The sequence below is a fragment of the Anabas testudineus genome, chromosome 3 (genome assembly GCF_900324465.2).
Source record: "Anabas testudineus chromosome 3, fAnaTes1.2, whole genome shotgun sequence".
In the NCBI taxonomy this organism is placed as follows: Eukaryota; Metazoa; Chordata; class Actinopteri; order Anabantiformes; family Anabantidae; genus Anabas; species Anabas testudineus.
The window spans coordinates 10,777,367-10,802,628 of record NC_046612.1 but is presented as its reverse complement, the minus strand read 5'-3'; the positions used below and the strand labels follow the sequence as shown (position 1 = coordinate 10,802,628).

Here is a 25,262-nt window from a genome sequence, read left to right as displayed (position 1 = left end):
TGCTCAGTAATGTCAAAGTCCAGTCTCCAGTCATGCTGTTTGTGTCTTTCACTGCTGACCACAGTGTCATACACCAACAGACCAGCAGAGGGTCGATGACAACTTGCAGATCTTCCACTTGACTTCACAAAGTTTGCATGCAGTTTTGCAGTGGGCGGAGACCTTCCTCTCCACTTCACCTAATAAACGGAACAGCGGGGTGAAGTAGGTGGATGAAGTGCTGCAGGGCGTCCACTGATCATCTGCGCGTCAATTAGCGGAAAGCTTTCACCGGTGAGCAGCTCCACACAGCACAAGGTGACTACACAGGCTGGCTCGGACACTCGGTTTAATAGTAGTTTTCCTTTGAATCAAATGGCAAACGTTGTTCTTATGCATGTTGACATGAAGTGAACTTATATAACTTTACCTGTTGCTCTTCTCTAGAGGTTTTGCAGAAGATAAAGATGGAGTGGCGCCAGCAGACCACTGTCAGCTGTGCAGAAGCATTCAACGAGGCTCAGCGCTGGATTGAGGTGCGCGCTTCACATTTCCTTCATTTGCTTCACAGACGTGCTGCTATTTGCGCGTCACTTGTTTTTTTTTTTTTGTTTGTTTGTTTTTTTATGTGCAAACAATTGCACACATTTGTCCAAACAGCACATGTGCACATTCTTATTAGTCAGTACCAGTCATGTTACTTAACTTACTAAAAGTTTGGCTCCCTAAAATTTCTGAGCGACTCTCAAGACTCTACACTCACAAACTTAAGCTCAGGCACCTCCAGACTTATCTTTGAGTTGACATGCAAAACCCACCTTGATAAGACTTTGAGTAAGAGCTTGCCTCCAAAAAAGGAAGTGCTGTATGTGTGAGAATCCTCTGTGGTTGTCCAGATAAAAATGATTTGACTGCAGGACTCACAGAACTTCAGAGGGAAATGCACATAGAAGGAAGGTAGATAATTAGATAATGTTTAAAAGAGAATTTGAAAACGGGCCTCTATGCTGTGAGGTTTATTTATGGCCTGTCCTTTGGAGATGTGTTGTACTAGGTGGGTTAGATTTGCCCACGTGTCTTGTGTTGATCAGTTGGTACTGCTTTTTTGCACACTTGCTGTGGTTAATGTGATAAGCAGGGTTTTTTTTTTATTTCTTATTTTTTTTTGCAGGCAAACAGTGTGAAGGATGTGGTTTTATAGCAGGGTGTCTGCAAGGCTGATGTATGCTGCTCCTGTCCAAGCATAGAAGCTGTAATCCTGAAATCATAACCAATGAACACAACTTGTATTCTATGGGCACTGAATGTTGACCAACTCTAAATGGGACCATTAATGTCAATGGTGTCTAAGTGGGTTATTATGAGAATTCAGCGCAGGGCTGTCTTGGCAGTGAGCCCATGCCAATTTTATGCATCTATTTTGCTGCACTAACGGATGAGAGGATGGATGAACGGTGATGAGGGATGTGTGTGCGCGTGCACTCCTTTTTAAAGAAATGCCAAAACGCAATGGGATTTTGTTGAGTAATATTCAGTGTTGCAGATTGCAGGATAATAGCTTCCATATATTGAAGTGTCCAGAAATTGTTGTTGTTTATCATTAGCATAGTACCAGTAGCAATTACACCTAAATGTTTGCTCAGTGCTTCGTGGACTCCAGGAAATATGAATAGATTGGCCTCTTCTACATTATGTAAACAGGCCATTTAGTTAAGCAGGTGTTATTTTAAAAAAGTGCCTGTCGTGACCTTAACAAGAAGAAATGTGCTATAGTGCAATTTCTATTTAATTCAATTACAGCTGCAACCAAACCAAAATCCATTATTAAATAATCTGTGTATGATTTTCTTAATTTGCTCAAAATCATTATAATTCTATCATATTATGATTCTAATTATTATGTATTGAACTCTTCTTATCTGGTCGACAGTCCAAAATCCAAAGATATTAATGGCACATTTGTGTTGCATAGTAATTTGAAATCCTCACATTTAAAAAAAAAAAAAAAAACTGCAGCAAGCCAGTATTTGACGTATTGATTAATTATGCCCATATTTTTCTTTCATGCAATATAAAATAGATTTTTGAGTTTGGGAAACTCTAACAGCTGAAGCTGTCAAACACTTAAGAACATATGCTTAAAACCTGTCAAAATATTTGGTTTTCAGGGAGTAATTATTTATTGAAATCGCCTATTAACATTCAGTGCTGTACAGTATCTTGACCACATTATGTTTTATTGTATTAACCTGGCAGCGCATTGTTTGTTTGATTCTGCTGAGAAGTGTTTTCCCAATGCCCAGTGCCCAGTTCTACCATAACTGTATTGTGATTGTGGATTCCTGGGGGGACTAATTAGTGAGAAGAATAGTCTATTGGGGCCCTTTTGTTAGTTATGGAGCTGAACCCTAATAGCCCCATTTTTATGTCCTCATTACAAAGCCCTCTTGCCCTGTGCTCATAAAATCATTGGGTTTATGTTGTTTTCTTAGTTTCGAGAAAAAACACTGAATGTTTGTGGAAGACTTGTCTATATACATTTTTTTTTTATTTGGGTGTATTTGTGATTGCTTGATTATGTGAACTGCAAAATGTAAATCTTACCAGTAAAATGCAGTAAGAAAATGTAAACACAGTTACGCGTATGCATCAATTCTTTTTCTGTTTTTTCTGTTTTTTTTTTTTTTTTTTTAGGAAGTGACCGGAAAATCATTTGGGTCCAACAACTTCCGTGCTGCTTTGGAGAATGGCGTTCTGCTTTGCGAGTGAGTACCGATGCTTGAACTTGGACATCTGTTGTGATTTTTTTTATGAAATCATACTTTTTAAGAAAATGAAAAAATTAATTACTGTGTTAACCGATAGTTGGGGTGAGTAGGGAGGTTAATTTAATTTTGACTGCATAAAAAATGAATATCCAAAGAACCCTGGAGGTTCTTCAGTGTCCTTACAAGTGCCCATGATAAAAGGATATGTACGGTAATGCAGACCATCTAGTAAAATGTTGTTCTACACATTGTTTCTGAACTTGATCGTCTAACAATTATTAAAATAAAGTTTAAAATAATATCCCAGAAATTCTTCTACTTCATCAGCAGGTGTGCACACCTCTTCTATTCAGTGAGAAAGATAATTCACAAATGGAAAGCATTAAAGACAGTTAACAATGAACCTAGGTATGGATATCCTAGCACATTCACCCCAAGGTCGGTCCGTACAATGCTCAGAGAAATGTAAAAAAACCTAAAGGCAAGATGTCGGAGTCATTGGTCCGACAGGTTGGTATGTCATTTATATCATGTAAATCTACATCAGCGAAAAGTCAAAGAATTGTAATTCCCCCAGTCAAAGTACAGATCTCAACCCTATTGAAATGCTTGGTGGCACTAAGAGCTGCAGAGAAGCAAATACCCAAAAGCCTCAATGAACTGAAGCAATATGAAGAAGAATGGGCCAAAACTCTCCCTCAGCAATGTGAGAGACAGTCAGACAGGAAATGATTGTCAGGTTATTGCTGCTAAAGGTGGCTTTTCAACCTGTGTGAAAGTTGAGTGTAACTTTGTATTGTCCACACATCATTTTATTTTGGCTTTGCTTTTGCTGTATTTACCTAATATCTGACCAGCTACTATGAGATGATTTTTTGTTTTTTCAAACAAATTTAAAGAGTGGCTAGTAATCTTTGTGTCTGTATGGCCCTAAATAATGGGGAAACTGTTTATAGTTTTGATAAAGCTATTTTTGAATTCATGTTGGCAGGAAAAGTCCATTTCAGTCATCAATTGTCCACAACCATGAAAAAGAAAATCTTTTTTTTACCCTTGGAGGTTGATGGAGATCAATATGTGGACTGATGGCCTCATATTTAAAATTAGTCTTCAGAAAGTGAAGGGTGAAAAGCGAAGCTAACAGTAAGGTACAAAAACCCAGCAGAGACTGTCTGCACATCATTCTCTCACTGCACTGTCAGTCTGCTCTGACACAGACACAGCAAAAAAAAACAAAGTCAGGAAGCAATGTTTTCTATCAGTGCACAGTTAAATCTGTGAGTCATGGTTTCAAAATAACTCATAGGTAGAGGACAGATACAGTAACTATGTTCTATAGTGGATGTACAGTACATGTTCCCATTACCCATGTAAATCTGAACGTGCTGTCTGTTATTTAGCCTAACCCAACTTCATTAGTTTATTGCAGCACTGTTGAATTGGATACATTAGAAAACGGCTAGATGTCCGTCAAACACTGTGCGTCATAAATGTGGAATACTTCCAAAGTGTTTGCTAATTTCTGGTTTTCTCTTACAGTCTGATAAACCAGTTGAAACCTGGCATCATTAAGAGATTAAATAGACTTTCTACTCCCATCGCCGGCCTGGTGAGTGTTATGTTTACAGTTTGTGTTTAAAGGTTGCCATGTTGTGTGACACAGGTTATGTTTTTATCACCATTACACATCAAACAATAAAAAAAAAAAAAAAAAAAAAGCCTCTGAAAATATTTTAGTCCTGTAGACGGTTGTAAACTCATAAATTCAAATAACCTGTCTAAAATGTGTTGCACATTAGGTGTATGTTGTAAGCACAAAAGAAAGTAAGGCACCTGCTAGCCAGGAAGTTTCAACACATTCTGTGGTTTCCTGTTGTGGCACGGTGAGACAGTGTTGCCACACTTTGAATGATCCTCAAAATGCATTTCAGTGCACCAAACCAACTGCTGAATATGCATGCTTTCTTCTCCTTTTTTTTTTTTTTTTTTTTTTTTTTTATCAGGCACAAATGCAAATACAGACTTTTATTTTGGCTCCAGGCTACGTTTCGATGGCTTCATACAAGTATAATTGCTAAAACTGCCCAAAGCAAGAACAGGGAAAAATGATTTAAAATCTCCCATCAGAAGCCGATAAATAGACTGAGCCCAACAGTAGATGTTGGAGTAGTGCTGGTCAGTGGGAGTGAGATGCAGGTGCAGAGAGTCGGCAGTTATCTTGACAGCCTGAAGGACCATAGTGTTTGATTCTGAATGTCTTAAATTATTCACTAAAAGTTAGGTTTCTGCTTTTTAAAAACTTGATACACAGCTGTTGTCATGGTCTATTTTTAGCTTCCCCCTACAGTATATTAGGTAGATATGTTGTCTTTGCATACATCTTACTTCCTGTAGTTTTTCATTTTGCCACTAGAGCTTGCCAAAGCATTATCTGACTGTCTCTTCATATTTACAGTATAAAACAAAACGGAGGACACCGCTGGTCATTATCAGTAGGGGTCACTAAACCCACCACTAGTGAGATCCCATTTTTATTTTATTTATTTTTTTAAATACTGGTGTTTGTTCATTGTTGATGATGGATCCAATCCTCCTGCTCATGGGTGAAATCAGCCTGGTCCCCAAAACCTACCTTTTTATTTTAATGACATATGACAAACGCACACATAATCTTAGTCTTAAATATTTATTGTGTAAATTTATAGACTTCATGTATTTAGTCTCAATGAGAAACAGCTGTACTGACTTATATCACATTTACTTTAGTTCGAACGTCCGGGAATACTAATTCTAAGTAGAGACTGACATTGTTGAGCCAAATTATCCTTTTCTCAGCATCTAATTTTCACTGCTTGAAATATTGATTTGATTACTTCACTAAGACCTTGACTTCTGTTCCCTGTGTAGTGTCATCATTTAGGATCTGACGCAGTGAAAGTCTCAAGTGGCACATCTTGGCTAGCTGCTAACGGAGCTAGTGAGAGCAGACGGTTTTTTTTTTGGTGTGTGTTTTTTTTTTCCCTTAACTGAGGATAATGGCAGAGGCAGCACCAAGCGGAGCAAGTTTAATGTTTCCAGACAGCAGCCAAGTTTAATAAACTCCCATAAGTAGTGTTTATTGGCTGCAGCTCAGAAAATCTGCTGCAGACTTTTGCCATTTCAGCCATAAGACGATTTGCTAGATTTTTGATTTATATTTAAAGGTGTAAACATTGCTTTAAATAGCTGGTAATCAACAATAATGAATAAAAGGCTGTAGGTAGTCACTGAACATTACAAATGCATTCAATTACAACTTTGACTTAAACTTTTAACAAATAACAGATTTTATTTTAAATTTTTCGCACGCAAGTAATTTACCACTTGATTGATAATGGTGTCAGCCCTATTGATGAGGCTGGTGGTGGCATTTTTGCAAGCTCATTGATCCTAAACAGCTTCAACATGATCATCATGGACAACCTCCTGCGGTTCTGTGTCTAATTCATACTGTATATGCTGGTCTTGTTTTTCTGTCTCTGCATTTTATTTATTTATTTTTTTTTAATCTGCAGGATAATGTGAACGTATTCCTGAAAGCCTGTGGGAAACTGGGCCTTAATGAGTCACAGCTGTTTCATTCAGGAGACCTGCAGGACCTGTCCACACGTGTAACACTCAGGTACTGTTGTCTTTTTAGGAGCGTCACGTCAGGTTAAAGGCATGTGCACAACTGTCCAAAGCTACAGGTGCTCATTTCAGGACAGAAGCACTTTACTCATGAAGTGTGACAGTGTAAGCTCACAGCTAATGTTTCTAGGTTCCATACCATTATGTATTTTGTGTTGATTAAATATATTGAAATATAGATCTGCTATGTCTGCAATACATTTTCTTTATTGGCTGTGTTAAGTGCATTTAACGTGAATGTATTATTACCGCGTTACCGGTCCTGTAAAAGGTTTCTGTTCATGCATGAGTCTCACAGCTGCTTTGCATTTATAGAGGTTCAAGCTTTGCCTGACAAACTGCTGCTTCATGCAACCAGATAGCCCTTTCTCTGTAATTTATGATAAGTAACTGATAAGCGGAGCACTGCAAAGAGATGTTTTGAAATGTCAGTCTAATTTTCTTAAATTGTGTATGTACAGTATGAGCACTGCTCTTATGTGTATTTATTGCAGTTTCTTTTGTTTTAGGCAAGATGAAGGCAACAGAAGACTCAAAAATGTAAGTTTGGCCTTGATTATGTTTTTATTCATATGATTCGCTCTCTTAAACAACTTTGAAACGCTTCAATGCATCCGTCCTCTACATCCAATAAAGATTGTCTAATACTATCTCTGAACTGATCTGCATCAGTAGTGCAGTCAGTCAGATATAATATTTATCAACCCAATCACAACTAACTGCTGCAGCTCCTGATGCTGATGTCAACATCCCACCAACATCGAGATTCATCTGCAGTCATAATAAGGGTCAAGGGGGTTGTTTACTGGGATGATCTCCAATCAGTTAATCAGTAAATACATCTCCTGTACTAAAATCGACACTTATGTTTTATCACCATATGCTAAACTTTGTCTGTAAACTAATTTCTACCAATTTCAATACATATGTGTATTTTGTGTGTGTGGAACATGCAAGTACATGTGTACACGCCTGTGTGCACTGCTGGTATTTTACATATTCCACCGCTCATGAGGTTGTTTGGTTATCTTGGAAGCCTCATTTGAATCGCACAATAGATGACAACTTGGGCTCAGTAATGAGGCTGTTTATCGGGAGTTCTTTTTCTTTGAATAGGGTTTTGCATTTCTCTTTTGAATTAACAAATTAGGGTCAATTTGCACCCATTGAAGCCCAGTTTTCACATGAGGTTTCCAAACAGAGACACAAAGACAGTGAAGCGGAGACATTTATACATTTTTAAAGTTGTGAGATTTTTCAATGGCGATGTAACGTGAAATACCTTTTTACAGTACATGCACTGATGAGCAACAAACAAAGAAACATTACCGCTGAATAGGATTTGTAGGATGTTGTTGTTACACTGTATTTTAGCTTTAGTGACCTAAGCAGCAGAAATGGTTTATAGCAATGTCTGTTCTTTGCATAGTTTAGTGGGTCTCTGTATATCATGTGTGTTTAACAAAATCAAAAACCAAGCCTTTATTAGGTCATATCGGAGTAAATATTTGTACTTGACCAGTACAGAACCTGCTTCAGACACTGATCAAACATAACAAAAACATAATCCACACACAGACATTACTACTGAATAATGGTATCCTTTCTATCTAACTTGCATTGTGCAATTTAAATATTTAGTCATTTCAATCATCTCTCAAGTTCCTACATGGTTTTTTTTTTTTTTTTCTGCTGACAGCACAAAGATGACTTTACAATCCAGCTACAGAAATTCTGATACATAGTGGATATATCCCTTTCAACACATGCTGCTGCTCTGCCACGGAGAAGGCAGTCTGTCAAAATTATAGTCCTTGCCTCGAGGCAGATGAGGAATAAATTGTGTCAAAAATGCTTTGGTTGATGCAATAATAAAATCTTAAGTGCTGGGAAGAGCCCCATACTTCACAGGCCTTTACTCACTGTCTTTACTAATGGTTGTCAGATGTGTGTCCCAGTGTCAGTAGTATTTGGGACGACTGCTGTTTTAAGTGCACGTGCCTCGCCTCAGTAGTTTTTTTTCTTGTGCCAAAGCTGTGGGGAAAGTGCACTGTATTCTATGGCACAGGAGATTCCCTAGTTGTTTTTGTTTTTGCTGAATGGTTTATAGCATATCTACCCATCCTATCACAGAATGGCTCTAGGACTAATTGCGTCTGTCCAACACTTTAATCAAGGCTGAAATGCACTGCCCATCCAAAAAAAAAGTCACACACTCTTATATTTTGTTGGACCGCCTTTATCTTAACCAAAGATATTCATTCAGCTTCTGCAATGTCACATTTATTCCTACTATACTATACTGATTCACCCACCTCTCCTCTTACCCTTATGTGCCCATTTCTCTGGAACATAGTAAATCTGGACTATTTGGACCACAAACCCTTATTTCATTGGACAGTGTCTTCTCTTCTCTTTTGCAGGTTCTTATCACCATCTACTGGTTGGGCCGCAAAGCTCACCAAGATGCGTTCTACAGTGGTCCTCAGCTTAACTTCAAAGCCTTTGAAGGGCTTCTAGGGTTGGCCTTGTCCAAGGTAAGCTGCTCTTCCAGGCTTTTTAAACAGCTGTAACCCCTTATTGCCTTGATTTATACTAATCTCTACTTCTAAATGTAGTCTCTAGATGAGGGCGGTAATGTGTTTGTGAAAGACAACTGCTACCCAGAGAGAGAGGAATGGCAACGCATGGGTCCAATCTATAAAAGACAGAGTTCTGTGGATAGCGTCGATTCTCTGGACTCACGGCATCTCTACCCAAACAATGAAGGTATCCCTACGTCTTCTTTCTTGTTGCAATCTGCTTCTAATTAATGGTTTGTACACACTGTACTGTTTCATGTATGAATCTAGAAATTACGCTTCATGTTGTAGCAAATAATGACTTTTTGTGTTGACCTTTCTTTTGAGTTGCAGTATGTTCTTAGTATTAGTGCTTTTCATTGTTCAGGTCAGTCCTGGTTATCCTAGACCAAAACAAAAATGTAAGAAGTTACCAAAGCCATTGTATGGACCTATGTTTTGCTGGATCAGCTTACTTGTATTGGATCAACTGGCTAAAACTGGCTGGTCTTCTTATTTCAGAGTTTTATTAGTTTGCACTGTGTCATGTGTTGGGGCTCAGTGCACGTCATTGGCAATACATAGACTGTGGCAAGTTCCACACTGTGCTGATAAGTGACTGTGATGGAAGAGGGTGAAATACGTGGCACAATTCTTCCTAAAAGCTTTGCTGCATGAAGACTCAGTCGTCCGCTGAAGGTTTCTCTCTGTTATTTAGACTTTTGTAACTGCATTGCAGTCTTGGCTCAGTTTTCTTTTCAGTTTTTTTTTTTCCCTTCCTTTTGTCCTTGTTTCCTTATCTCTATGATTGCTCATTTTTCATATATGTGTGACCTCCAGGTTGTGGAAGTGACGCAGAAGCTGAGCAGGAGTTCAGGATGGAGGCCACACAGCCCTCAACCCAGCAACACAAAGGATACATCCCACCACCACTTTTACGAAGAAAACAAAGACAGGAGGTGAATGGAAGGGGCTGTGCCAGTCCACTCGCCAGGTCTGTAAACGGACGAATCACACACCGCTACTAACGTAGCCAATAACCGACGCTGACTTGGCCATTCACACTTCACTTGTAGTTACATTAAAAAGATTAACATACTTTTATGTGGAATTGGACATGGGCGAGCAGTTTTTCAGTTCAACCACATGAATGCTGGCAACTGTAGTATGATGGCATGACTTACTGTCCAAAGTAAATTTAACATTTTCTCAGTTTACATCTGCCAGTTTGGAGTTTCTTATATGAATCTTTCCTTTCACACAAAGTCCTAATACACATCAGTGACTTTGGTATTAACATGCATGGTTCCATGGATGCGGTCGGTTTCACACGGTGCAAACAGAATGGAAAGTGTTTTGAGTAGTTACAGTATGAGCTTGGAGCATGTTTCTTGCTCTTGATGTTGCAGACCTGACTGTTGGCAATAACCTGTTGCCAACCAACTAGTCAGTTCTGCTTGGAGCTGCTGTGAAGAACTGGACTTCAGTGCGCTGCTTGTCTGTGCTAACACTCACCCTCACTACCTACACTAAAAAGTGTGAATTTGCCTCTGTACAACAACAGTCAGTCCTATTTCTGTCCTGTAACATCTTCAGCAGCTTTGCGCTGTCAAATCATTTCTATGATACTCGAAGTCGCCATTTTATCCAAACCCATCCCTGTGCAATCATCACCATCAGCACTGAATGAACGTAGATGTGGGTGTACCACTCTTTGCTGCAGCATTGAAGATGCTCCTTCATCTCATCAACCCCACCTCGCTATGCCTCCTCCTGAGTGGGCCATTGATGAAGAGCTTCTACGAGCTCTCTGTGAGGAAGACTCAGAAGATGATTGCACTGAGGCAGACCCTGTCCTAGACGACTGGTATCTCCGGCGAGTGCAGCAGACTCTTCATCAGACATCTTTCAACCCCAACTCTGACCGTTTCTTACCCCGATATTGGACACCCGAAGAGGAGATACGAGTGCGCACGATCTACCTCGGCTCCCAAAGAAGACCGTGGTATCGTAAAATGCAAGCCTTAAGGTCAGTTTGCTCGTTTTACTGCTCTATTGTGTGATTTACAAAAAACTAATACAAGGCAAAGCTGAAAATGCAGTTTTTGAACTTTTTCTGCTTAACATCCAAAGTTGTTAATACATGTCTTAACAAGAAACGCATCATTAAGTATGCAGGCCTGAATTTGATTTAACTCCTTTGGTGAAAGCCATGTTAAATATTTATACTGAAGATGTTTGAAATGTGGATTTATGACTTTGATTGATTATTTTAGGCTATAAATCCATTTTGACTACAGCGTACCTAGGACTAGAGAGGGGATTAGCTAGTTATCTGCTCAACTAACTCAACAGCTCGCATATTATTTACTATAGGAGATTTCTTGTGCTATTTTTAAATTCGGTTTACATTATTAATTATGTTGTACTCACGTATGCATCATCTTTACCTTTTCTTTTAATGCAGCCATAAAGCTTTGGGCTCTTCAGAGGAAGAATTTGACTTTGACTTCATTTCCTGGTTTGTGAGATCTGCCACTGTGCAGAACCTCTCCACGGCATCTGGATAGGCTATGAGAGAGCCATCAGTGACAGCCTCAGTGGAAGCATAAACATGCACTCCTCTCTTGAAGATTCATACCAAATGCGCAGATACACTTCCCCAAATACCCAAACATGTACACACTGTACATACTGTTCTATCCTGCTTGTTATCTGTTGTGTGAATGTGCACCTGCTATATTCACATTTGCAAATCTAATGAATCGGCAAACTACATCACTTTGGTAAAAAGATGCAAATTTAGCTCACTTTATGAAAAAGGTATATGGTTTATGAAATTATCAGGAAAATGAAATGTGCTTTGAATTGGTACTCCTACTGTGAAGTCCTGCATGCTGTTTTATCTGACATTTACACATTTACACTCGCACCTTTTTATGCTGCAGATGATGTGAGTGACTCATTAGTTCATAATGGTTAAACGGATGACTCAAGCCCTGTGTCATACTTGTTATAAATAACAACTTTTTTTGCCAACACTAATGCTATGATATGGTTTGGTGTGGAAGGATGGTGTTATAGTAGGTCAATAAACTGGCAAAAAAAAAATGCGTGCAGTTTGCAAAATTGTGCAATAAACACATTCTTTCTCTCAAGCTCTCCTGTGTGCAGTCGGTTTATATTACAGATGTGGCACCAAACCCATATTTATTGTACTATTACCTTTTTGTGAGTAAGCTTTGTAGTATGTCTTCTCTATATAATGTGATTATCAGTTTACACCTTGTCATTTCTGGCCTTCATCATGTGTGACTATGCTGGTAATTATTTTTGTCCAACCTTACATGGATGCAGTCATGAGTCTTTGTCTATGTTTTGGTTATGTAGACCATATCAAAACCAGGTCAGACCTGAGAGACCAGTTCAGGTCAACCCTGGCTGGATCTGGTAAGTCCTAAAGTTTTTGGCATAGAACTTAAGCCACCTTGCTTCTTCATTTGGGTTTGCTTTTGTTTGTGTTCTGCTCAACTGCAAAGGAGATTTTGTTTGTTTCTCATGATGGAACATTTGGTATCCCTTTCACTATTAATTTTCTGGGCAGAGACTTGAGAAACTACAGCAATGCTTGTAACCATAATCATTGTTCCTCCCATCAAACTGTGTTGGTTTAGATATACCTCCTGCTAAATGCCAAAGGACAATATTTGAATGTCACATCTGACATCCTTTGTTGCCTACAGCAGTGCTATTACTTGTTACAAGTCAAGTCTGTGCTGTTACCCGGACAGCAACATCTGTTGCCATTTATACTGCTGCAGTGCTTGACTTGCATTCTACTACCCTGCTCACACTTTGCTGGGGATTCTCTTGTTTGGCTGCAGAATGTGATGTTGTGCAGCTGATAATAATGTTGCCTGCTTTGTGTGTGTGGCAAAATAACACGCTTGTGTGCTTTTGCACGCTACGCTGCAATACTATTAATCATGCTTGTTCTGCCACACGATGTGAAAAAGTGTCACTTTCATGCAACATGCTGTAAAGTCGTGTTCCATGCTTCTCCCAATATTATTCTTTGCTCCGTATATCCATTATTTATTTCTATGCCCTCTGTCTTTGTTTATCTGAATCAGGAGCAAATCACTCAGTGACATCCCGATGGTATACCCTGTTCGGAAAGGCCCCAGTGAGAGTACTATTTATGATGTGGACCAGAACACTAACATGGCAGGAGAGTGGGATTCAGAAAACAAGCGAGCGAACAGTGTTGGTCCCAAGGACGGTGAAGCTCATTGGCATGATGTAAGTTAAGAAAAGCTAACCTTGATGCAGTTTTTGTGGAATTGTAGTTTCCTTTCCTAAAAATCTCAGGTGATTTTCAAAGTTTGTTCTTTAACTTTTACTGTGTCTTTGAGCTTTTGATGTCAGTTGCACAAAAGCAGGATTGTTACTGACTTTTGTTTTTATTTCAGGAATTGACAAAATGGAAGAACCGTCGCAGGAGCACCAAATCTGACCTCCGCACGATGTCGCAAGACCGAGAGCACGTAATTAACCAGATGACAAATGGGGCCGTGACAGACTTTAAGAATGAAATGCAAAGCAGACAGTTAAAAAGGTGTGGTGAGAAATCGTCACCTTGCACTCCCAAAACATCTGTGTTTAGGTACGTACAATGTGTATAGTAAAGTAATGTCTTATTACATTGACTCCTCTTACCATACCTGCCAATTTCCAGAGACCAGCAGGCTTCATGCAGACATAATCCTGCCCCCCGTCCTTACTCCACCTCTCCACCATCAAAACCACTGAGCGCTCATCTTCGGCCACGTACTCGAGCTCTGCTGGCCCGTAGCTATGCCACTGAAGCCCCTTTCAGTCCGACTGTGTCACTTAACTCAGCCCGCAGTCAGGTAAATGGTGACACCTCATAAATGATAACAGAAAAGATGCCAGTGAGGTTGTACAAGACAAGATGGATGAAACATAAACGTGTTTTATTTTACACTATCAAATGGCAGATCTGTAGCCTGTGTTTACTTATTTCACCATAGGAACCACCAGTTACTCCTGATGGGAACGTCTTGGGAGAAGAGACCCACATTGTCTCCTTGGCCTCTGATGGAGGAGGAGTTACCACACCTTCTCAGGACTGTCCTTTCAGCTCGCAGACTCAAGTCAAATCCCAGGTCAGCCGATTTTCCTACCAGCCCACATCTGAACTGGTCCAGCCAGAACATGTTTTGCCAAACCAAATCTCAACTCTGATCACAACTGTACAGCCAAAGGAGACCATAAAATTGGCCAGCTGCATATCAAGGTCACAGGAAGAGGGCCAGAAGACATCTTGGGAACCAGCTGTGGAGCAAGGCAGAGGCCAGCAGGCTGCAGGCCCCTACAAGAACTGGTCCAGCTCAGCCAGCCTCCCCCGCGGTTTCCGGCGTTCTGAGGGATCATCCCGTCTCTCTACAGCAATCACAGCCAGGCCCTTTGGGACAAAGCCTTCCAGAGTGTCCTCACTGAAACGGTACAATGTGAGTTCAGCCAAATGGTCTCTACACAGTAAGACACTATTACATGGGGGGAAAAGGACGTGTGCTTCTATGCTACATGTTACTGTCAAAATAAACAGAATCAGGAAGTGGGAAATCAGGCTCTGTTTTAAAAAAAAAAAAAAAAAAAAAAAAAAAAAAGGTGGTTGGATTCTTATTGTAGAAATGGTATTGGTGCGAAGTATATTGCTAAAGTTTTGAATAGGAGTAATCTTGTGTGACCTATGTTTTCCCTATAAACATGAAGACTTCTCTTGGTGCTGCTTTGTCAGCCACCAGGACAGTGTCCTAGAAAGGCTGAGAGTGACTAAAAGAAAGTTCCTATGGTCATCAACAACAGAAACATATCAGCCAGTGGTTGGTTTGGTTTAGTGTTAACTTAACAAATAGCTTTTGGACAAAGCTGGAGTGCTGCATTCGTCTAAATATGGAATTTATTGATAACAAAATGGAGAATAATACTATTACTGTGACTCTTTTCCTGATAAATGATAAATATTTAAGTTGTAGCTTTTTTGCATGCAAGTATGCAGATATAAAGCCGTTAACCCTCCCTATTTAACACCCCTCAAATAAAACTGGAACATTGCTGAAAAGTGACAGAGTTGGTAATGAAAATACATTAGACACTGTGTCCAATTTATTCATTCCAATCTTACAACTTAAAACGTGTTGAACTGTGAAATCAAGATGGTCTCAAAAAAGTGTTGGTGATTATCACGACTGAAGTGGGATTGCAGGACAGAAGTAAATGGTAGCGAGAGATGTGTCAGTCACATGAAGCTAGAAAATGGTCTCCAGTGTTCCTGAGGTGTAAGCTTTTCAAAACGGTGTGGACAATTATAATTCAGACTCACTGGTACTTTTGTTTAGTGCCCAGGAACTTGAACAGGGTGCAATAGAGCCAAATGGGCTCAAGCTGGTTTATGTAATGATAGCATTTCCTTTGGTTGTGTGGGCACGTATGTGTATACTGTCAAGAAGCTTGTGTTACCTTTTGTTTTCTTGGATTGCCCTCCTCATTAATAATAGAAATACTGCTGCACCCTTGTGAACAGTGTCGCATTTCTACAAGATAACACTTTTTTTTTTTTTTTTTTAAATAGCATTAACCCTAAACTACCCACTTTATGCATGTACACACAGTTCTCTGCTTCTCTTTTTGACACTAATAATGTTTTGGAGATACTTGTAAAGCGTTTTTTAACTGTCTGTCAATGTGAAATGTGTTAGATTACAGTGCTTTACAACCAATAACCAAAACATTACTGACAACAAAACAGGAACGTGGCTTGTTTTGTAGACTCGCTATGATGGTTAGACATGTACATAATGAAGTAGTCACTTTGAGTGTAGAAGGCCTCTGATGTCTCCAGTTTCCACCAGGCTGCACAGGACTTTGGATTGCAGGTTGAGTGTCACCTGTGTGTGTTTCAGGTGGATCACAGTGACATGAGAGTGAGTCTTAGTCTTAAACCCAACAGCAGACAAGACTTTGGTTTCCACACTTACTGGGACTCGACAGGGACAAGAGTAAAGTTCATTGAAGCCGGTAAGACATTTGCTATTGAACTATGAATTACTGATATCTTGGCACACAAGCGTCATATTTTTAGCTGACATAGGATTATAATTGCTGTTGAACCATGAAAAAATGACTATGGGAGGACACTGGCTTTAGAGACTCGGGATAGACAAAGTGGTTCAATTGAAACAAAACATCCAAGTTGTGTAATCAGGGAATCTGGCAGAGCTAAGAGAAGCAACTTTCCAGATTGAAGTTTATTCCTGTGCTGTCTCAGAATTTGTGCTGCATTTTCTATCTGCATTTTGAAAAACACGACAAAATGTACCCAGTGATTTTAAAACTCAGCCATAAATATTTGATTAAATCTAAAAGAGCTGTCACTTGCTCACTGTGTAGTTGTTTGCTGTACTGGCCTACTTTACAACTCAGAAGTAAACTTATCTTCAATTCTGAGGTTGTTTCTCAGTTTGTGCCAGTTCCTGAAGCTGGTACCTTCTTTATTTATTTATATATTTTGGTTACACTATCCTATTTTTTATTTTCTTTATTTTCATGCTGTCTGTCTGTCCCTCCCTCCCTCTTCAGGCAGCCCCGCGGAGCTTTGCCAGTTGTGTGTGGACGATGAGATTGTGGCTGTTGATGGAGTTTCCGTGGCAAACATGAACGAGAACCAGTGGAAAGATAAATTGACACATGCCCTACAAAACGGCAGTCTGACCATGGACATTCGACGTTATGGCAACAAGGGTAAGATAATGAGCCATAAAAAAGACAGAGCATGTCTTTTCCTGCCTCCTGAAGTAATTTGTGCTAACTTAACCTCTAACATCACAAACACTGAATGTGTAGCTGTAGTTTTCATAACTGGTTGTTGTCATTAGATTGGAGCAACAGTGAGTGGAGTCATCACAACCAGCCAGGCCAGAGCAGGATGACCCTCAATCTGACTCCTGCAGCAAGCGTTCTCATTGGTTGCCCTGATCACCATGCCAACAGTGCTGCCTCTGCAGACACCACAGAAACAAAAGTTTCCAAATTTAATGGGCAGACAGAAAATGTGAGCAAAGTTTTAGCAAGCGATCACTTCAGTTCAATAACGGATGCTCTTCTGCTGATAGTACAGCAAAACTAGCCGTACTCATCAGGTCAATGTTGGTGTTCTTTCACCTGCCCAGGTTGTACAAGGTAGAGTCATGGATGGAGAGCATGGTGACAGCTGCAAGACATCCAGAAGTAAAGGTAATAACAGGCATAAAGTCTGTAACGGCAATGAGGTCAAAAGAAAATCATCAGTTTCTCACCTTATCTGTCCTCCCTCATGTAGATTATAATGAAATGATTAGAGAAAATCAGAAAAGAAGGGCAGAATTTTTCAAACTCAAAGGTAAAAGTCCAGTTTGAGCCTTTGGCAAATTGTGCAGCAGCTTTGGTGGCTGGTGTTGGCTTGGTTCATTTCTGGGTATTGATGAAAACCAAACAAAAATGCACATTGGCAGTAGGCATTCTCTTAACTTCTTAACCTAATTGTAAGAATGAGCTGCTAATTAAAGTGATTAGATGAGGACTATTAATAAGTCTAATACTTTTTCTAATCAATCTGAATGTGTTAAAAGCAGCTTATCAACAAACTAACAACTGTTATCGGTCTCTGTATTTCTGCATTAAAAGCTATTAATGATTTGTGCAACACAAAGCACTGTTTGTCTTGGCACAGCTGTACATAGCAACCACAGAGCTGCCTGCACTGCTCACATCTTCCCATCGTATGTGCTGTAGATATGCAGTAGATGCTTCTTTTCCTGTACTCTAGTGTTCTATGTTCTTGTGTCAGTAGTTTAGGATTTTTGGTAACCTTATTTTTTTTTGCACAATGATTTGTTGTAATGCTGTCTGTGTAATCAGTCCATTGTGTATCCCACCACAACGGCATCTGTCCTGCGGCTCTGCAGGATTCAGCTCGTGGGTTTACTTATGTGGTAAATGTTAAGCGCTCTGCCTTATTTTTTTTTTATTATTTATTTATTTATTTATTTTTTCCTCCTCCTGTGTGCTGTGCAAAATGGTGGCATCCAAAACAAGTTCTTTGTTGTGGAGCATCATTAGTATATGAATGACTGTTAATTTGACAGATTTCTCATGTCCACCATATGAATCTCCTCTTGATCTGCTGTGCCATGTTTAATTCTCTGCTCAGCTGCTTCTTTTGGTGTGTGTGTGTGTGTGTGTGTCTGTGCACAGTATCGTCAGGCTGGGGATGCATTAGATTAGTGTGCTGATTTACAGATGGACAGTCTTACAGATGGACTGATCTTAATTTTAACCACTCATCTACTCACTGATGTGAGCCACATGGTGTTTGATGGTTATGACCAGATATTTTACTCAGTCCTTTAGATTAAGTTTTTGTATTTAATCCTGTTTACTATATAGCATCCAAATAACCTCCAGCTGTCATCGATTAAAACACTAAACGCCATATTGAGATAGTTTTTAGCTACAGCTGTAATTTTTGTGCTATTTATAAAGATTTGTCAGGGGTCAGTAATATGACCAAAGTAAGGTGTGTAATATTGTGTCATTTTTTAGCTGGTGTGAAACCACACAGACGCACAATGAATCATGCATATGTGATCAGTACAATTTTAAAAAATGTTTTTCATCGTCCCCAGCCTTTGTTTGCTGTACTGTGTGTGACCTCTAAATTACACATAATCTGATCATATCTAGGAACTGTTTTGTGATGTTGTTTGCTGCCTTATTTTCTCACACAGGAGGTTCGGAATCTGCAATATCTGATGTAAGTTACCATTAAACACATGCACGTTCAAACATGAGTTACACGTTTTTATGTGTTGCATGAGAGTCTGTGTACTGCACTGTGATCATATTCAAGACCACAGTCTGTTTGTGCATCACCAGCTCCAGGTGCCGTCCCTCAACCCCTCCTCATCCAGCTGGTCGTGGGACTGTGAGGAGGATCGCAGGCGTCAGGAGAAGTGGCAGGAAGAACAAGAGCGCCTCCTACAGGTGTGAACTTTTTTTTTTTTTTTTCTTTTTTTTTTTTTCTCACAACATAGATGCACTAAGAAGTATAAATCGTCACATCTTAGTGTGAATGTCTACGTGGTGCTTTTTAAAAATATGTAACTTTATTTATTTGTTAGGAGAAATACAAGCAGGATCAGGAGAGAATGGAAGCAGAGTGGCAAAAGGCACAACAAGATGCAATGGGGGATTTGTACAAGAAAGCAGGGGTAATGTGTGCTGAATTTTACCATCAGAAATAATATTGTACAATGTAATCAAACACAAAACTGAGTCATCTATTTTTGGAGCAGCACACTGGTGTAGTGGTTAGCACTGTTCTCAGTAGCTGCTTTTTGTAATTTCTATAGAATATAATTTATTTTCATTCATTTGATTCAGAACACCACTGATGGTATCAGTGGAGGTGAGAGTCCCGCCAGCACCCAGCCCCATGTTAATGGAGTGACAAACAAAACCAGAGAAGCAGAATGGAGCCCTGACAGAGATCAGCTGAAAGAAGCGGGATCAAAATCTCAAAGTAATGCCCAAGGAGTGCAGAATGATATCATGACTGGATCAGACTGGTAATTAAAGCTTTTCTCCTTGTGGTGCGAAAACTGTGCTTTTTGACTGAAAGCTGTATTCAGGAATTTATGTAACACGACTTGTGCTTTTTCTGTCTGTCGCTGAATCTGCTGTGCTTCCTGCTGCTTTGCTGGGTCTTAACAGTCTGTCTCCTGCACACAGGTCAGAACAGCAGTAGCTCAGTTCTCTTTATTTTCAGACACTCTGTAAGTCTTGCATCAGTGGTAGAAAGTATGTAGCAGCTAATATGAGGCTAAATGCTTTTTGTTAGATGCATATTATTTATAACCACATTTACATCCTGTACAAAGGGAACACTACAGGGGGAATAACTCCAAACCCTATTTCCTCGCTTTTAATATACAGACTGTGTGAATATATGGAGAGAAATGATGTGGACTGTCTCTTTCTCTCTGCCATAGGACAAAGTCTTTGTCTACCCCAGTGTTATCTGCTCCCCACAAACAGCCAGGTTAGTCTGCCTTCTCTACTATAATCCTCTCCCCTGTTCATGTGATGTACTGGGCTAACCACCAAATCTTGTCTGGTCCAGGTGATCAGAGGAAACGAAAAGGACAGTCTGTGTCTCAGGCTGAGCAGGACAGGAAGCAGATTTTGGAGGAGATGAAGAAAAGGAATCACCTCCTGACAGACAACAGCTGGATACGTCAGCGCAACGCCGGCTTTTACAAGGAACCAGCCGACACCGGGTTTCCACTGAAGAAGTGGGTCCTGCATTTGTACCTGTTAACTGGTTTTTAAGTTGAACATAACTACACCTGACTACAATCTTATAAACCATAAAACCATTCTCTGCAGGCACGAGTCTCTGGACAACCTGGATATTTTGAATCAGTCCCCAGTTTTTACCACTACACTGAATTACCCTCGTCCACACTCAGCTGCTGCAGGTTACTCTGTGCCGAGTAGGAACTCCTCGTCCCGCTACAGCACAGGAGCAATATTATCCCAGAGAAATGCATCTGGGGACTATTCTCATCATGGCAGGTCCGTAATTCATGCCAACATGGAGCCTGTGTCTCTTGTAGTGTGTTATTTTCTGTATCTTATTATACATTTTGGCCTCACACTGTTAACATGTGCTGCCCCAGGATGGTCAGTGGCAGGAGGATTTGCTGTGTATGTGAGCGTGCCCTGGGTAGTGGGGCAGCCATAAAGGTACTTTAGTCTCTGCTTCCCTCTTACCTGTTCGCAGGTGAGAGGACATGACCAGGTTAAGGTGCAGTCACAGTAGCTCCAATCCCTGCAATAACTGCTCCATCTCTCTTTCACTTGTAGTTTACAGTTGCTTTCAGTTTCCTCGCTTTTAATATACACACTGTGTCATCTGCAAGTGTATGTGATATTTAGTCAGTTGTTGTAAAAGAAGAGACTATACAAGTAAAACAGGACGTAGGCGACTTATTTGACACTCAGCATTCTGTTTTCCCAAATTCATGAAAAATGGCGGCAGATGAAAACATTACGTGTGAACACAAACCCTTTAGTAAATTACTGTCTAGAGCGTATTTAAAGATGACATTAAAATAAACAACACATGTACATACACATACCTGATGGTAAATTCAAACAAATTTGTTTTCTAAGAGGTGTCTTAATCACATTACATTACATTGTCACCTACTGTATATGGGAGTAGTAATAGTTGTTGCCAGTTGTTTAGATCACATTATACAAGCTTTTGGCACATTATGAATTACCCATGTTGCACCTGTGACACGACCACCTTTTTTGGTGGTTATTGTGGGGAAAATTTCTTTAGACTGAAGACTAATGTGACTGTACCTTTAAGGTCATTAGGAGTCTCATCTACAGTAATATAGTCTATTACAATAAAATCAGCCTGGGAGCATTTGACCCTTTTCTACGCTTCTTTCTTAAGCTGTCTGCCAGTCTATATACTGTGAGAATGGCCTATTAGTTTTGCCTGGTCTTTTAGACTTTTGTGCATCGCCCCTCTCTTTGTATTTTTCTACATTTGACTGGTTAAGTGGAAGAAGCTGGTCTGCCGTCCTGCTTCGCTAGTAGAGGCTTATTGTGAAAATCTCACTGGCAGAGGAACCCCAGGTTTAATTGACCTTTGTTCATTAGCATGTAGATGCTAAACGTCATTCTCTTTGACAATTCTCTGCTCCATTTGAGTAACCGATGCACATTGCAATGATAGAATATTTGTTTTTATGCATGAACAAGGCTTATTTTCCTCTGTGCTTGGGTGGCGAACAAGCTGGTGAAATGATTTAGACACACAAGGCCCACGTCACAGGTCGGCTGAAGTTTCTCTTAAATATCCTTTTCTCATTTCTCCCTCCTCTTCAGTGTGTGGGCTGCCACCGACACCTCAGAGGAACTGAGACTGGAGTCCAGGTTCGACTCCGAAACAGGAAGCCCTACTGTGAGTCCTGCTATTTCCAACTCAAGTGTGAGTATCGGTGCTCATGAGACAATTACTTCACTCATTCCCCTAGAAACATATCACACCTCAGTTTTCTCTACCTCATTTAAAACGGTAGTTTTTTGAGTCAGTATAGCAGCTCCTTTGAATGGAAGTTGAATGAATTCTCATTATACACTAAAATTAAACTGACTTGGTCTGGGTTTAATCACTATCCAGGAAACCTGCATTTTATTTGCTTGTCAAGTTAAAAAAAACATCATTAATAATGTTCATTAATATTTTAGCCACTGGTGTCCCCTCCGTGTGACCAACATGCCATCCTCCACATTGCAGAGTAAGCAACTGTATAACTGCGAGTAGGATGAAACTATGAAAACAGTGGAAAAATCATCCACAAAGCCAAACCATGACTTTTGTGTGTGGCTGCAACTGCTGGCAAAATTACTTTATGATGTGGATTCACATGCTAAGTAGATTGTTGATGGCTGCTCTTAATCGAACATGGTTAATGGGCTCCTGTGTTTGTCCTAATATCTGCTAATTTATTTCCAAGAACATTTAGATTAATATATAAAATAAAGGAATGATGAGAATTATTAGCGTTCAACTAAAGCTTATATTTTAGTGTCAGTGTTTTTGTTGCTTGTGCTGTCTTTGATCTCTGCCCATATCAAAATGTTGTTAATGTAACCTGTGTATGGCGTATGGTGGCACGTTTTAACTTGTACTGAGGCACTTTGCGATTGGAATCTCACCAAGTGCACTTTGGGGTAAATCAATGGTGTATGTAAAACACGCATACTTCTCACCTGAAAATGGGCATCTTAACTGAAATGCTTTTGTAAATAAAGTACAGTAAAAATGGTTTGCAAGGATTATTGTTGTTCATTTGTGTACCACACGATGGCATCATTTGGTCTCAGAAATGTCTGTCGCACTAGGTAGAAATGTCATTTGAATATACTCAAGTTATTTGCATTGACACTGTTGTGGTAATATATCTTCTATTTTAAGATTTTGTGGTGGTATTATATTTTGACACTAAAGCATAGATTCATGTTAGTGTACTGTTATGTTAGTTGACTATAGTGACATCTGTAAACTCAAATGCGGAACACTTTACATTTGTTTTTGCCTTTTTAAAAGAAATTGGACAAACCATAAATATCATTTTTAAATGTCAGCAGGCTCCACCAGCCCTAATATATGGAAGAGCTTAATCTTCCAATCTACTTTGTAATGCAGCAACACTTCTTAGAAATAAAATTAAACTAAATTCTTGTTTGCTCTTGTGTAGTACAACCTGTAACGTTGATCAGTATGTACATCAGCTCATGTTTGTCCGGTGAGTTTAGAGCACATCTATCAAAATAAAATATAGTGGGGAATTAATTGCACTGCTGCCATCATTCCTTATCTGTGCCACTGAACCACACCACCAATAAAACTCTTTGTTCAAATGTTTCTTTAAGAATTACTCTTTCTTTATCTGGCCTCACTGTATAAGTAAGAAAATGCTGTGTGGGTGAACTGACCATTAGCAGGAAATGGGTGAAGTGAGGTTAAAATGACAAAAGGGAAGAGAAAGTTTTCAGTCTTCAGCCCATTCAGTGGGGGAAGTGTCATGTTTGGAAATGGTAGATTCAGAAGACTGTGGTCTGTGGTTGTCAAAAAGGTTATCATGAAATGTGGACATTTAAAAAGTTGGTTCAAAGTTTCATGTGATCTTTGAATCATGAGGAAGTTTATTTCATGTATCCTATATGTGAGGAAACGGATTAGTGGAGCAGCACAAAGCCAGCATTTAAAGCTGTGTTTCATCTCATAGGGGGAAGTTGTGCGGTAATGCAAATCCTGTCATTTCCAAGGGCTCATGTAGACCTGTTACTCTTGTGACATTTACAACAGTAGGTTTTCATTTGTAACCACACTTCAACTCATGGATTACAAAGAGGTGTGTGTCGGGGGGGGGGGGGGGCGTGGGGGGTAGCTGCAAAGAATAGCATTACAAAGATATTGAGGTCATTGTGCCTGTGACTACATGTTTGTTTTACCTTGGAAATATCAATGCACTAGCTGTTAGCGCACTGAGCCCCATGTGCAAGGAGACAGAGTCTAACAGAGCTCTTAAACACCGGCCTGATGGATGGAAATGTTTTTACAGTTTACTGTGACCCGGTCTTTCGGAAGGGAGAGTTCAGTTCCCTAAAGACACGAGGAGAGACATTCTTCAGTTTCTGACATGCTCCATCTGTTTAGGTTTAGGGTGACTCTTGTGACTCCAGCCTGACCCATTTCAATGTCACAAGTACAGTAAGCCGGAAACAGCAGAGGGTCAAATTGAACACGAAGGCTAAACATGTAGAGCAGGGGAGGGAGATGCTTCATATTTAGTTTGAGTTGAAAGATTAACCAGAATGACTCCGAGCACAATGGTTCAGCTGTCTCACATCACCAGCACGATTTGAATTCTTTTGGATATGTGCTTCAGCACATTTCACACTTAAGTGTTGTTTGGAGCTTCCAGCGTAGAAATGAGAGAAGCCAGCTCTAGCACTACTTAATGAATGGTTGCTCTCAGACCTCATCATCCCCCTGCATGTGCCATAAAACATCAGAACCACAAACAAGTGCATAGCTGTTGGTTAATGACTTGTGAGTGCATCTTCTGAGAGCATGCCATCTGTCTCACAAATGTAAACAGGAATGGTTGGCTTTGAGATCACAGTGGGATCTTGATCATCACAGGACATTTTAGGAGTCACTGTTGCCATTTTGCTTGTTCTACACATGATTGAAGCCAAATGGAAAACTGTGACCCTGGTCCTTGTCAAAGAATCTTGAGAATTTTTAAGACCCCAGTTGCTTCCCTTGGGTAAAGGAGACCACCACAAGATAATTTTTTGATGGGAGAAATTCAGAGATGCCCTAAAGCTTTTTATGGTACTATTGTAAAATTGTAACGTGCAGATGCAGACAACAGGAAGCAGTTTTTCATGCAAAATGCTGCTCAAAAAAAAAATTCCCTTTACAGTTGGTCATCTATACTGCCATTAACTAAAAGTTCCATCATCTGTTAAAGACATTGGCATTACATTTGGTTAAGTATGCATGAGTGAAGATGCAGTTGTACAGCAGTTTTTTACACTGTTGTGTAGCTAAGTAATGTGTATG

General features: G+C 39.8%; 1 protein-coding gene across 7 annotated transcripts; it reads left to right on the top strand.

Annotated features, from left to right (window-relative positions):
* The first annotated feature begins 188 nt into the window (after positions 1–188).
* Positions 189–23,552, top strand: LOC113174236 (LIM domain only protein 7-like). Of its 7 annotated transcripts, none has more exons than XM_026378038.1 (30): positions 189–297; positions 427–515; positions 2,674–2,744; positions 4,287–4,356; positions 6,302–6,408; positions 6,926–6,956; positions 8,840–8,953; positions 9,035–9,185; positions 9,818–9,971; positions 12,368–12,427; positions 13,111–13,279; positions 13,450–13,595; positions 13,716–13,890; positions 14,032–14,166; positions 14,260–14,511; positions 15,967–16,081; positions 16,643–16,804; positions 16,939–17,114; positions 17,233–17,296; positions 17,382–17,441; positions 18,829–18,854; positions 18,977–19,084; positions 19,222–19,311; positions 19,484–19,668; positions 19,814–19,831; positions 20,092–20,141; positions 20,223–20,394; positions 20,489–20,677; positions 22,010–22,112; positions 22,373–23,552. In XM_026378038.1, exons 2-30 carry the CDS (start codon positions 447–449, stop codon positions 22,424–22,426), a joined length of 3,276 nt encoding a protein of 1,091 aa, XP_026233823.1. In that variant the 5' UTR covers positions 189–297; positions 427–446; the 3' UTR covers positions 22,427–23,552. The 7 variants fall into 7 exon arrangements, with proteins under 7 accessions (XP_026233823.1, XP_026233820.1, XP_026233825.1 ...); XM_026378035.1 differs by having other exon boundaries at positions 13,450–13,643; XM_026378036.1 differs by having other exon boundaries at positions 196–273; positions 13,450–13,643.
* The last annotated feature ends 1,710 nt before the right edge of the window (positions 23,553–25,262 follow it).